The sequence below is a fragment of the Nicotiana tabacum genome, chromosome 3 (genome assembly GCF_000715075.1).
Source record: "Nicotiana tabacum cultivar K326 chromosome 3, ASM71507v2, whole genome shotgun sequence".
In the NCBI taxonomy this organism is placed as follows: Eukaryota; Viridiplantae; Streptophyta; class Magnoliopsida; order Solanales; family Solanaceae; genus Nicotiana; species Nicotiana tabacum.
Window position 1 is genome coordinate 183336618 of NC_134082.1, and position 15383 is coordinate 183352000.

The 15383-nt window shown below is 35.7% G+C and overlaps 2 protein-coding genes across 2 annotated transcripts; both read left to right on the plus strand.

Moving 5' to 3' along the window:
- Positions 1 to 2357: 2357 nt before the first annotated feature.
- On the plus strand, positions 2358 to 2960 carry LOC142178399 (putative mitochondrial protein AtMg00300). The gene has a single exon (XM_075247739.1). The coding sequence runs from the start codon at positions 2358 to 2360 to the stop codon at positions 2958 to 2960; it is 603 nt and encodes a 200-aa protein (XP_075103840.1).
- A 5584-nt stretch (positions 2961 to 8544) lies between these two features.
- LOC107811494 (large ribosomal subunit protein bL21m) lies at positions 8545 to 14554 on the plus strand. The gene is made up of 5 exons (XM_016636438.2): positions 8545 to 9142; positions 9338 to 9418; positions 13001 to 13102; positions 13731 to 13805; positions 13905 to 14554. Exons 1-5 carry the CDS (start codon positions 8699 to 8701, stop codon positions 14013 to 14015), a joined length of 813 nt encoding a protein of 270 aa, XP_016491924.1. The 5' UTR covers positions 8545 to 8698; the 3' UTR covers positions 14016 to 14554.
- The last annotated feature ends 829 nt before the right edge of the window (positions 14555 to 15383 follow it).

Consider the following 15383-nt stretch of genomic DNA (forward strand, 5'->3'; position numbering starts at 1 on the left):
TTTGTTGTATATAAGTGAGAGTCTTATAAACGTTACCAAATCATAGCCCATCATATCTATTTCTATTCCTATACTATAAACGGGGATAATCAGGTAGCTCATGGTCAGCATGTCTGTCTGACCCAATTTCGATTACTTTTGAAATTGTGGCTTTTTTTGAATGACCACTTGTAAATCCGACTATTTTTGAATTTATCCCAATTTGTAGCCCAACACGTGTAGCCCAACTATCAACTCACCGCTTGATTTCTCTAACTACATCCGACACTGGTGAGAAGCTCCATCTGCAAAGTCCCCTTCTTCAAACGGCTCTTCGCTTAATATCTCTGCTCTCTCTCACTCCTCCCCTCTGTCTATTGATATTTCCTACTGGGTAATCTTCTTCTCAACTTGTGTTTCTTGCATTGATTTGTTTCAATCGCTGATAATATGCTAGGTATTTGTGTTTTCCCCTGAATAGCAAGGGGATTCCTGCAGATAAAGTGAAACATGTTAATAAATTTTGTTCTCTAGGTGTTTGACAAAATTCTTCAACCAGGTTTTCAATTAGATTTCTTATGCATGGTCCTGTCTTTTGTTTTATCTGGTTTCATTCTTTGGTTACATTTTGAGTTAGGGCATTTTGACGCACGAATAGGAAATCTCTGCCTGACATTGCAAGAAGTTTCATTAGCTTATCAAGTGGTGTTTTTGAGTTGAAAGCTTTCTTTCTGTCTTCATTTTAGATAGTCATCAAGATTGATTTTCCTTTGCTTAAGAAATAATTTTGGTTTACTAACAGAGGTATCCCGAGCGGCAGTAGCACAAGGTTTGAAATGCATGTATTATGTAGATAGCTCTGCAATTTGGATCCTGCTTTAGCTACTATTATTTTGGTATATTTTTGCCAACAAAGCGAATATTACTTAATAAAAATTTACAATGTTAGAATCGATTGAAACAATAATTATTTTACTGCTTGGCTGGAAAAACTTTAACATCCTGCTATAAATTTGATCAATTAAAGAGAATTCCCTTTCCTTTCTTCTGGATACCATGAAACCTTTGTTGTTAAATTATTATTTGTGGCTTGAATTATTTCTTTGTATTTTTAGGAAACCCATAATCCCTATAGGTTTAGGAAAACCCATTGTCCTAATAGATTTGGGAAAGGTAAACCTATAGTCCTTGTCAAATTGGGAAACCTTTCTCATATATGTTTGGGACCTTTTGGGATCTATATATAGGGGTTGTAGTTGGGGATTCTATAGATTGTATTGTGTTTTTCTTCTCATTCATAGTGGAAAGCTCTCTCTTCTTTTGCCCCGAGGATTAGGCTTAGCCGAATCTCGTTAAATCCTTGTGTTGATTTTTCTTCTCTATTTGCTTTGTGTGAGATTGTGTGCTAGTTAACCCACGAAATTCCGTAACAATTGGTATCAGAGCAAGGTTCGGGTTTCTACACATAATTTAGGGTTAAGATGTCTTCATCATCTTCAACAAAGTACGAAGTAGAGAAATTTGATGGAGGTTCTAGTTTCAGTCTATGGAAGATTAGGATGAAATCGTCCCTGGTGTTACAAGGATTATGGAAAGCAATTGATGAGGATTTTCCTGAAGATATAAAAGAGACAAAGAAGGAAGACCTAAAGGAGAGGGCTTTGAGTGCGATCTTCATGAGCGTTACAGATAGCGTTCGTCGAGAAATTGCTGAAGAAACTTTTGCAGCAACGACATGGAAGAAGCTAGAAGATTTGTATTCTAAGAAATCGCTGACAAACTGCCTCTACCTAAAAAAGAGGTTATACAATCTCCGTATTAATGAAGGTACACATGTTAAAACTCACCTTGATGAGTTTAATTCAATTATAATGGACCTGAAGAATGTGGATATCAAAATTGAGAGTGAGGATCAGTCCTTTATTGTGTTATGTTCTTTACCACAGTTTTATGATACTTTTACTGATACATTGCTATATGGGAAAGATAATATTTCACTAGAATATGTTAGTAATGCACTAAAATCTAAAGAGTTGAAAAAGAGACAACAGAATTGAGGGCGAGGGTCTTGTGATTAGAGGAAAAACAAAACAAAAGGAATTTAAAAGGAAAAAATCAACCGCAAGATCAAAGTCTAGAGAAAGAAAGCAAAATTGTTATGAGTGCGGGGAGCAAGGTCACTACAAGAGAGATTGTCCTAAGCAGAAGGAGAAAAGAGGGAAGCAGAAAATAGATAATTCGACAAATATTATTGACACTGGCAATAATTTTGATGATAGTGATTATGTAGGGGAAGTTTGTGTTGTGAGTTCTAGTCATGGGCAAAATTTGCTTTCCACATGTGTCCACACAGGAATTGGTTTGCAACTTACAAACAAATGAGTGGGACTGTCTATATGGGAGATGATAATCCATTACCAATAGAGGGGGTTGGTAACATCAAATTAAGAATGTTCGACGGAATTATCAGAAACATTAAGTGTTGGCATGTTCCTCGGATAAAGAAATATTTGATTTCTCTTTCGACTTTGGATGATCAAGGGTACAAATTTCACTCCGAGAATGGAATACTTAAAGTGTGTAAAGGCTCCATGGCACTCATGAAGGGTAAACTACATTCTAAATTATATCATCTTCGGTCTAGTATAGTTGAAGGGGAAGCTGCTGTAGCTTCTGGGAAAAGTGATCTGAATCAGTCTCAGTTGTGGCACTTGCGACTTGGCCATAGGAGTGATAATGGATTGTCTTTGTTGAGTAAGCAGAATTTGCTAGATGGGTACAAAAATCAAGTTTTGAATTTTTCTGAGCATTGTGTCTTTGGTAAACAGACAAGGGTAAAGTTCATCAACAAGGCCGAGCACAAGACCAGAGACAAGTTAGATTATATACACTCTGACTTGTGGGGTCCAAACAGAGTTCCCTCCAAGAGTGGTGCCAGGTATTTTATGACTTTGATTGATGATTACTCAAGGATGGTGTGAGTGTATTTTCTGAAAACAAAAGATGAAGCATTTTCGACATTTTTAAATGGAAGACGATGGTTGAGAGACAAACGGAAAGAAAAGTTAAGCGTCTTCGAACTGACAATGGGTTGGAATTTTGCAATTCTGAGTTCGATAATTTTTGCAGCAGGGAGGGCATAGTGAGACACTGCACTTGTGTCGGAACACCACAACAAAATGGTATTGCAGAACGTATGAATAGAACGCTTTGTGATAGGGCACGAAGCATGCTTTCACACTCATGTGTTAGCAAAGATTTTTGGGTTGAAGCAATCAATACAGCTTGTTATTTGGTCAATAGATTTTCATCCACAGCTACTGAGTTCAAAACTCCTTTTGAGGTATGGTCCGGTTCGCCTGCTGATTATTCAAATTTAAGGATATTTGGTTGTCCTGCTTATGCTCATGTGAGGGATAGAAAACTTGAGCCGAGGGCAAAGAAGTGCATATTTCTAGGGTATGCAACTGGAGTGAAATGTTATAGGTTGTGGTACACAGATCAAAAGACTCCAGGGTTAATTATCAGTAGGGATGCAATATTCAATGAATCTGCCTCACTGGACAGTCAGAGGGATAAGGCAATAGCAGAAACAGATCATGGTGTCAGTGACCGCATAGAGCTAGAAATTGAATCTCCACTAGCTCAGCCCAGTAGTTCTAAAGTAAAGGAAGTGGAGGAGGTGCAAAATATTGATCAAGAAGATAATGTTGATGCACCTGCGCAACAACTCTATAGCATTGCAATAGGCAGAGAGAAGAGAATGATCAACCGACCGCAAAGGTTTGCAAATGTAGTTGATGGGAATCTCCTTGGATATACGAATCCAGTGGGATTTGCTTTGGCAGTTGCAGAGACCGTTGATGCATTTGAGTGTTATAGCTACTCAGAAGCTATTTAGAGTACATAACCAAATCGATGGATTAGTGCTATGGCTAAAGAGGTTGAGTCTCTTAACAAGTTTAGGCATTGCCTAGACTTGATTGGTGTGTGCAGTACTCAATAGAGCCCTTGCGAGGGATGAGGGCAATGTAGAGAGACGTTGTTCCTGTTGATGAAGAGAATTCAAGCCAAGGGGAAGATTTGTTATTTGTGGCTTGAATTATTTTCTTGTATTTTTAGGAAACCCATAATCTCTATAGGTTTAGGAAAACCCATTGTCCTAATAGATTTGGGAAAGGAAAACCTATAGTCCTTGTCAAATTGAGAAACCTTTCTCATATATGTTTGAGACCTTTTGGGATCTATATATAGGGGTTATAGTTGGGGATTATATAGATTGTATTGTGCTTTTCTTTTCATTCATAGTGAAAAAACTCTCTCTTCTTTTGCCCCGAGAATTAGGCTTAGTCGAATCTCGTTAAATCCTTGTGTTGATTTTTCTTCTTTATTTGCTTTGTGTGAGATTGTGTGCTAGTTAACCCACGATATTCCGCAACACAAATAAAATCTAAATAGTGACTTACTGCAGTACTTGTGATTTTCGAATTTGACACTTGCCTCCTACCTTCATGACAGAGGCGCACCATGTTTCTTCTTTTTTAGTTTCTCTTGATGATATGTGGTCTCTAAACTAAGTTATCTATTGTATGTTAATATAAGATATATACTCACTGACTCTTTGGATGGTTTATCGATCGACTAGGTAATATAATTTAATTAACAATGGATGTATAACATCATTTAACTGTTCACTTTGCAATACAAACTGTAAACAAACTATCAAATAATATTTTAACGTATCTTAATATGTGCACTTATACAATTTCGCTGATCATTTTATATCGAATACAAAAATCTATCTGATAAATTAAAAAGGATACGATTAAGACAACAAACTTCCCTTACCTTCTGTGCTTTTAGCACTACTTCTGACATTGTATAATATCATTGAATATAAAATATTTGAAACTTTCTTTTCGGGATAAATACACAAAGGAAAAGTTTTTACCTGTTGCAATGCATGTACGCCGTCTTCTTGCTTGTTCTTCTGTCTGTTTTCTTGAAAATGTGAGGATGTGTTACATATACATAGCTTGAAGAAGGAGGATTTACTGTCTATTATAAGTTACATCCTTCTCTGATGTGTTTTCATTTATTGCTTCACAGTTGTGAAGTTATTTTTCTCTGTTACGATAAAATTGCTTTTTAACCACTAATGTCTTCTCCTATTTCGTACAGTAATTTTGATAATGTATATGACATTGTTAATGATTTGTTTTTATTAGTAATCTAGCTGAAAGGATTAAAGTATTTCGGTGTTACAATATTAATTGCAGGATTTCTTCGTACAACAAATCCTTACTATCTGGTGTGATTATCTTTGAACCTTACCAAGATTAGATAAAATGCATGTTGTTGTCTCAAATGAAGTGCTTGCGTGTGACATCAATAATACATTAGAGCTTCTAAAATGCTATATCTTTAATCAATTACTATTATGGAGATTTTACATAGTAGAAGAACATAATAATTCCAATGAATACTTTATTATTTTTCACTTTTGGTTTATTTTATAGTGAACTATTTTTAATTTGGAAATTACTTGAATATTAACTTATTGGAATATGAGGTATCCTGGATTTTGCTTATTGTGTTTACTTTTGGTTGCTTGTAGATTTGTCACTGTGAGACTTTCAGTACTCAAAACTCCGGATTCACATACAAGTAAAAGATAATTGCAATGGATAGCCAATCTGATCCTCACGCTTTCGCTTTTTCTGCAGCTGAGGTTCTTTTACTTCTCTATCCACACTGATATTCTTAGCTTTTTTAAAAAAATTCTCATTTTCTCTTCGCACAATCAAATTGATGAAATTTTCATCTGATTTTCTATTTGACTTATGCTTTTAAAGGATATCTGTGCTCTATATTTCTTAGAATTTGTTTCATTTCCTCTTACCATTGTGGATTTACATAGAAGTACCAGTTTCAGTGAAAATAAATGTTGCACCTATATTTTTCCAAATCCATGCCTATTGTCACTAAAGATAAAAGAGTAGTGGGTGCAACAGGTAATCTATATGCACTAACTTAAAAATCCAAGATCTGCTTCTATTTTTAATACAAATCACCTTTTAGTAATTTCACTTTATTTTGTGTTGTTTCATGCTCTTAAGTAATGCCAAAGCGGTGAGCTTTAGTTTCTTGTTTATCGCTTGTGCAGTTGGAATTTTTTCAAAAGATGATACATGCCAAACATGAGAATGGATCCTCTCAATCTTGTATATGTATTATTTTCCTCCTTTAATTAAATTTATTTTACATAAGCTTTGTAGTGTTTTGTGCTAATTTTGTTTTGAATATTCAAATTATCTGTCCACAATAGCAACACAGGTGCCTCTCTGGTTAGCAGTTGGTGTTAAAAAACAAAGGAAAATGTACTATCAGACCTCCTGAATCCATGTCCATTGGTAAGTTTTTTAGTTGTTGGGTGACTCTACCGATCTGTGCTCCCAAGTGCAGCGACCAGTTGATTTAAGTTTTGATTCGAATTTGTTTGTTTTGTCTTCTATTTTGGAGAAACTGTTACACACTATTTTACTAAGTTAGTTATTGCTAGCTCAACTTGTATGTCCGTATAAGACTATGAAATCTAGAGTAAGAGTATCCTTAAGCAAAGGTTCAGTATTGGAATAGAGACGGGCCAAAATAGATTAGAATGGTAAAGAGGCTCCATATAGTGACCTCAACTTGTGTGAGGTTGAGGGATAGTAGGGATAGTAGTAGTTATTATATATTTGTTGCTAGATTATCTTACCTGATAAAAAATAATGTATTCTTCTGAGTGGTTACTGGTTTGTTATAGGGTAGAGGGAGTTGTGGTGTCTCCAAACAGTTGAGTTTGTTTGAATTGGACAATTCATATATTAGTTTGTTTCTTTTTCTATTATAGTTTTCTATTGATTGTGTTTTGGGATTTGGTTATATAGTTTAAATACAACAGTTTTATCATAACAGTGAAAGATATCAACTGGGCTAAGATCCTTTCTTTTTGGTATTATGCAGGCTTATTGAATTGACATATGTGGACGTTGTGGGTTGACGACATTACTGTCTCATCTGCTACATCTTTAGAGGCCCATCATACTCATTGTTTCACCTCAGAATTTCTTCCAATTACTAATAAGTCTCATGTTTCCTTGCTTAAAACACAGTCATGCTAATAATACACTACCAAAACTAAATAGGAAAATTCAATTTCTGCAGAGCCAAATTCCAAGTTGTTCATTTCTTTTAATTTGATTTTCTTTTGGTATGTTTATCCCAGTTATACCAGTAGTTTCTTAGAGCCTTGTTTTAACTTTCAAGGCCAATCTACCCTTTGAGCTTAAGATTGTGTCACTACAAGTTTAACTCTAATGTTCCTTTATTCCTGTTTCACTCTTAGATGAGAATGTGCATAGTTCAAGAATGCCTGATAGCTCTAACACGAGCAGGGAAATGAAGAAAACCAAAGTTGATCAGGCTCAACACAGAGAAATTTCAGGCAATTCTATGATGTATAGGAGCTAAGATTTTGTTGGTGATCTCTTGTGTATAGTTAAAGTTTAGATTCAGTGACAATAACATTAAACACTATGCTTTTGCAGAACACTTCAAATCACATATCTTCTCAAATACTTGATTCAGAAGAAAAATAAAACACCTATACTTCATTTCATTGTTGTTGAAATTAAAAAACTTTTCAACCTCTTTGCAATTTGAATTATATGTTAAGCTCACAAATACCTCCTAATAGATTTTAATGTTGTCACGTTTTGGTAAATGTTAGAATGTGCATGTTGTTTATGCTATTCGTTTGATAATTTTGACGAAAATAAAAATGTTAGTGGATCTGCTAACATACCCAGGCATAACCTCATTAGTACTGGACATAAATCGCAAGCTTATGGTAACTAAGGGTTCACCGAAGCCGAGCGAGTGACGACGGCGCGAGATACTTCTCTATATAAGCACAAAAATTTTCTTTAATTTTTTCGATGAGGGACAAAATGCATTAGTAAAGGAAATAGCTTCAAACTTTTCGTTTCTCTCCAAATCTTTTCCCTTCATTTCCTATTCACACCTCTTATCTAATTAGATTTAAAAAAAACCAACATGCTGATCAATAGTTTCCAACTATAGATGAGATGAGATTGCGGTATCATACATTGCAAGTAATGAGCCAACATGCTAAAGATTCCACAAAAAAATTTATATTTGCATCAAACAAATGAATGCAACACAAAAACTTTTATCACTTATCATGCTCGTCGTTGATAAAATATCCTTAAATACAGTAACACGAATTTTCAAAAATCATTATAATTCTTCAACACACGCTAGTTACTTTGATAATATGAAAAGTTACAAATTAAGAGGGGTGAGTTGATTATTTCTTGATCAAGCTAAACATAGCTATTAAGTAAAAGTTAAAACTGTTACTCCAAATTCGAGCGTGTGGTTTGGTGGTCGATAAATATGAAAATCATGACAGGGGCAAGCTAACCAGAAAATGTGAAACTCAAACACCACTGTTATTTAAAAATAAAAATAAAAATAAAATTACTACTCTTCAAATAAAAAAGGGAAAAAAACGAAAAGAAAAAGAGAACCGTGAGTCATGTTACCGAGTTCAATCAGAACAGAAACCCCCAACTTCCAGCTCACTCTTAAACCCTAGACTTTCACCAGTCCCCACTCATCACTCCCCTAAAGGTCAAAGCTCAGCCAAACAATGGCGAATCGCCGATGCGTTCAAACCCTAACCCGTCATTTAACATATCTTCTATCTCCGGAGCCATCTTCTCTCCATTCCCTTACTTCCGTTTCCCCTCAAATCCTAACCCCAAAACTACTCAATTCCCTTAACGCACTCACGTCCTCCCCAAAATGCCCCCACATTACCACTAAAATTTCATCTTTCCACCGGAATTTCTGTTCCAATCGACCGATCAATAGCGATGATGACGAGGAGGGAAGTGAAGAAGAAACTGATGATGATGATTATGATGATGATCAGGACGTGGAGGGTTTGGAGTCGAATAGTGAGCCCAGCAGAGAGTACACTCCAGAGGAGAAAGAACACGAGGCAGCTGAAATTGGGTATAAGGTCATCGGCCCACTTCAGAAATCGGACCGGGTCTTCAAACCATATGAACCCGTTTTCGCCATTGTTCAGGTTAATTGCTGTTTCCTGTATACCTTATAATCCCAAACTAGTTTGGGTCGACTATATGAATGTCTATGCTATTTTTTATTGACTTAATATATTAGGAGTTTTTTTAACACTATAGATTGTATACGTTTACTGATAAATAAAGTATCTTTAATTGTGACCTTTGGAGAATTGAAGCTGTTGTCTTTTGTTATGTAGATTGGTTCTCACCAGTTTAAAGTGAGCAATGGTGATTCCATTTTTACTGAGAAACTGAAGTTCTGCGAAGTTAATGACAAGGTAAGTTGGGTTCTTGCTTTCTGGAAGTTGTGTACAAAGTTGATGTCTTTTTCTTATGCATACCACCAACAGAAGACACCTTGAGGACGTTGTAGCAGCGGGCGCTAACTTAGTAAAAATATATGTCTTAAAAATTGTTCAACAGTTCATATAGTTAAAATCAAATGCAAGTGTGCAGTGCAGATGCACCCGCTGCTCTCATACTAAATTTACCCTAACTGCTGAAATTTCATCAGGAAAAAAACTAAAGGCTGAGTTTAGGGTTGTGGCTGTCACAGGTCTGGTTGGATTGTGACCATGTATCGTTTTTTTAAGCTCTGTTGTTTGTTCAAGTAAGGAATGATGGGGTAAAGGGATACTCTAAGTGCTTATTTGAGCTTTATGTGCCTCGTCCCTCTGGATATGTTAAATGCTCAATTTCTACCAAACCTTAAGTAGGACTGCAGGAGCTAGTTGATGATCTCCTTAGTTCTTTGTGCAAATGTATTAGGTATCAGTCCACTACTTTTATCTTTGCTCTTCTCAATAGATTATTTACTACTGACCTTGCATCAATTGGCATTACTTGAAAGAAAAGGCTCCAGAGCAATTCTCAAGGAAAAAGTTGAGAAAAAAGTATATCTATAACATCAATTAAGTGGTGATATACGTGGAAAAAAGTTTAAGATATTTATTATTAGATGTGGGAAATTTCATAATTCTATTTTTAACTCATCTGATGCTTGATGAAAAGGGGGAAAAGGAAGTTACCCTTTTATTGCTTTTGGAATTTGATAATTACCCTCCTCTTGTTATGTAATATCCCTGTAATTCCTCTGTAGTTTTCCTTAATTAAAGAGGCCTTTTTCATAAAACCACGCAACTTTGGGTTGATTAAGAAAAAGGAAAATGCATAAGTACCCCCTGACCTATACCCGAATTCCCAACTACACACTTTTTCTTTGCGGAAATCCTATTACCCCCCCTAAACTTATTTTAAATGGAATTATTTGCACCCTTTACGCTGGCAACCAAACTCTTGGCAAGTGGTGAGCTACACGTGCCCCCACATGTATTTTTAGTACTTTTTTTATTCTTTCTGCTTTTTCTTATCCTTTTTTCTTATTATTCTCATTTTTTGGGTTATTTCATTCTCTTTCTTTTTGTTTTGGTCACCGGCAGCATAAAATGGTGGTCGTTGGAATTTCACAAACACCATTTTTTCGGCGAATTTTTTTTTCCGGCGACAAATTTTTTATCCTGATCTAAGTGTGTTTTGTTTTATATATATATAAATTTTTCTTGAAAGTTGAATTTATGAGTGGGAGTAAGAGCAAAAGAAATAAAAACGAATATAAGCTGAGAAAACTTTTTCCAGTTAAAATTTCAATACATTATTTTTTTTCCGGCGTGGGAAGGTTTTCCGATGATGAATTCCCCCCCCCCCCAAATCTGAGTGTATTTTGGTTTTCTTATGAATAGATCTTTCTGAGAGTTTAATTTGTGTGTGAAAAGAAAAAATGGAAGAAAAACGGTTAGACAAAGTCGCCGGTGAATGAATATCCGCCGGAATTAGAGAGGAAACGAAAAAAAAAGGAAAAAAAAAGGAAAAGGAAAAAAAAGTAAGAAAAAATGGTAAAAAAGAATAAAAAATAATCTGAAAATCATTTTTTCTTGCTTCTCACTCTCCTTTGGGAGAGTAAAATACACACACTCTGCCACATCAACGTTAAGGGTGCAAATAATTCCATTTAAAATAAGTTTAGGGGGTAATATGATTCCCGCAAAGAAAAAGTATGTAGTTGGGAATCCGGGTATAGGTAAGGGGGTAATTATGCATTTTCCCATTAAGAAAACATGCAACTATTTTTTTTTTGAAAACCATGATTCTTTCTCCTGTCATCAGTTTATTCTTTAATCTTCAGGTTTTTGATGGTAGAAAGTAAATGCAAATTAGACCACTGGGACTTTGAGATGAAACAACCTTATAATATTTTCTGTGTATCCTAGACAGTGTTGTCAAATGCGTGCTTAAGCCCTGAAGCGAGGCTCAAAACATGTTGAGCGCTTCGCCTCGCTTTGTGGGCGCTTCAGTGTCACATCAAGGCTCTAAGGCATACTTTTCCTGCCAATGAGTGTGATGCTGAAAAGGCGACACTAAACAATTGATCTTTCACTTTATCGTAATTTTTTTTTTTCAATTTCTTTGTCCATATATTTGTTATTTATGCTTATAATTATTGGTCTTGGACTATATATACATATTGTTACTTTTTCTCCAGTTGCGCCTCTTTTCACTAAATGGACCTTAGAGATTTTTTGCGCTTTTGCCTTTGATAACACTGATCCTAGATATTATTGCAAAATGAGTTTCCTTGTCTTAATATACAGGTATAATACTGTAAAAAGGGCTAATGAGACTATTTGTTACGTACTTGCGTTGGAGAAGAATTGACAAGTGTTTATAATTAGAATAGGGTAGTATGCCTTCTGTTCTAAAATTATGTAAAGTATAAAAGGAGACTTGAATTATATTGCTGGAAATGGACATCTTTTGAGCTGTGCATGCACAAAATTCTTGGGTTCCATAATCCATATGAAACTAATTGGCTTTGATATCTTTCGATGCCAAGGGAAGATGCTAAATTTTTTGGTTTCCAACTTAGTTAGAAGTAACTACCACCATAGTAATTGTTTAGAAAACAAATCTTATGGGTTCAGTTTTAATATAGAGGAAAGAGGAACAAACTCATAACCCTTAAATATAATGTGGCTTGTGTTTAATGATAGGTTTTAGTTCTAATACAAGCTGAAGCACAAGATAAGCTTCAAAGTGCAGGATCACGTTGCGCATGAGACCTTGACCCTGATGAAGCTTGCTATGTGCTTCCCAGTGTTATCAAAAGCGAAAAGCACAAAAAACTCTAAGGTCCATTGGGGCTTTAAGCGCAAAGCCAAATAAAGAGAGGGCTTTAATGGAGAAAGGCACAAATGGAGAAAATATACAAATATGTATGTGTAGTCCAAGATTAATTAATAATTATAAATGTGAATAACAAATACTCTCTCCGTTTCAATTTATGTGATCCTATTTGACTGGACACGAAGTTTAAGAAAAAAGAGAAGACTTTTGAATTTGTGGTGTAAAATGAGGCATATATATTATGTATTGCTACAAATCATTGCATAAAAGTAAATTATTTCCAAATATGAAAATGAGTCATCTTTTTGGCACGGACTAAAAATAAAATAGATTCACATAAATTGAAATGGGGGGAGTATATGGACAGAGAAAGTAAAAAAGAATTACGATAAAGTGAAATATCAATTGTTTAGTGTCGCCTCTTCAGATTACGCCCATTGGCAAGGAAAAGTATGCCTTAGAGTCTTGATGACGACATTGAAGCGCCCGCTAAGCGAGGCGAAGCGCGCAACATGTTTTGAGCCTCTCTTCAGGGCTTAAGCGCGCTTTAAGCACGCCTTTGACAACACTGGTGCTTCCCCTCTCACTTTAGTTTTTGCCTGTCTTTTACTTGTGAAAAATGCTTGTACATTGGAATTACCTTCACGTGAGTGCATAACTATGTCATGTTTTGTGTTCAGTTAATACTAAACAAGGTTTTGCTGCTGGGCTCAACGTCTCAGACAATCATTGGCAGGCCTATATTGCCGGATGCAGCTGTTCATGCTGTCGTTGAGGAGCATGTAAGATAGTTGTGTCATGAGTCTACCTTTGCCTTTAGTTTGTTTGCATATTTACTTGTGTATTTTCTGGTTGACTAGTGAGTTCCCATGAAGCTTGAGAAGTTGGATTAGCAATTTCCTCAAAAACCACTTTTTAATCCTTTAAAATATATTAAAAGAATAAGTTCTTATTTGAATGAATTCTATAAGGAGTTGTTGAGAGGAATACTTATCCCAAGGAAAAAAAGGTTCATCGAGGGCCGGCTCTGACTTGTTTGGGACTGAGGCGTGATTGTTGTTATTTTTTAAATGATCTATATTTCATCACTGTTGAAAAGGTATTGCACATATTGCACTACCAGTAACCACTTATGGTAAGTGGACTGATATTAGTAATATACAATACCTCAAGAATGGTTTGTGTATTTACCAGAACTTCATTTTTCAGTAGTTATAACTGTTAGCTTCAATTATATTACTTATTGGATCTTGCTGAGCTTATTCGAGGAATGCCACAGATGTGGAACTAGGTTCAGTTCTTCAGGCTTTGAGCTTGGATGGTCGCATAACTTACTTCATATATGCACACACACATCTCATTTTATTCCAGATAGGTTAGGATATTTAATCTGTCCTTCTCTTGGTCCAGGCATTAGATGCTAAAGTACTTATATTCAAGAAGAAGAGACGGAAGAATTATCGACGAACACGAGGACATCGACAGGTTAGTCATTGATTCATCCACAATGAACATACTGCCTGAAACACAGCTATGTTTTTTACTCATTGTTACTTCTCATCCTCTTTTCCTATTCATTTCTAGGAATTAACAAAATTGAGGATTACGGATATACAAGGAATTGAGAAACCTGAAGTGGCACCCCCTCTTAAAACAGAGAAGAAAGGTGTTAAGAAGGTAGCAGTAGCAGCTTAAAGATGCTAAAAAGTTTTAGTAATAGTTGAGTAAGGGATATTTGGCATATACAGCTGACATGGCTCAGCTTTTTCCATTCTCGTCCTGTCTTATAAGATTTATGTGAGAACGCAGATGCCACATGTGGTCAGGTGTTAAAGTGGCATGAGATGGAGGGCAATGATTATGTTGTAGGCTTAACATAGTTGAATCTTGAGGGTATATTCGGTTACGAGAACACATCGCCTATAAAGCTTAGAGAATAATATTTTCTTTTAGAGGAGTATGTCCTACTCTCAAGTCATTGGTGGTTTTGTTTTCTTTGCTGGTTTCCCCTTTCCGTACGTGTTGTCATATTGCACGGCTTTAGCTGTTGGACTATGCAAAATATGGTGAGACATGATCAGCTTTGACTGGATATTTGGTTTTTGCATTGCTTTGTATAAAACATTAGCGTTGTTGTTTAGCAAATAAAGGGAAAACTAATGCTGTAGTGTCCAAGGAAAACGAAGTGTATGAGGGACTATGTTAATGCAGCTGGTACCTTAAGCATGTATCCACACTCGTGCATTTTTCAGACCTTATATCTTGTATCTTGTTTCTTAGTTTTTGCGGCATTATGCGCTCATGCAAACTTGTAGTCGAGAACCATGTTAAATGAAGGCCCAACACTAGGTTTGGGTCCTGGATTTCCACTGGATGCGGCTTGTTAGTCAAAAATTTCTTGCAAAATTTTCCATCTTTAAGTGTGGGCGAGGAACAAAGTTAGAATGGAAACTACATTCTGCTGGATTGCAAATTGAAGACTTTTACCTCTGCGCAGCTTACTGATTATGGTAAAAGAAATCTCAACATATCTGTAGTGGTCTTAATAGTTCAAAAGCCAGGGGTTATTTGAGCACCATTTTTCTTCGCTCCTTCCTCTTTCTCTTGTTCTGTAATTAATCTCTATTTTCAATGCCATAAACTTTGACGTACAAAAGTATTTTTGTAATCTTACTGTCACAATTATCGTGGTTCTAATTCTAAAGTTGATTAGCCCTATTGCTTATTTCCGAAATTGTCGTGTCCAACCCCAAGGAAAAAGTAAATTTCATGCGGCTTCCCACCCTTATCCCCTTCTTAACCTCCTTTTGTATGACTAATTAATAGGATGAAAAGGATTCGAAGCTGAGGGCAGCTTAGCTTGAACTCTTTTTGTCAAGCAAAATACAAAAGGACTTGCCCTTAGTTGACCAAGTATGCCAGTTTTTGTTGGTCAAGCAAAAACAGATGAATTGAAAAGCCTCCCCCACCAGTGGTGGAGCAGTGACCTAGATATTCTTTTATGTATAGTAAAGGATTTCTTTTGTTAATGTGATAAAACAATAATTGAATTTGCCTTACCAT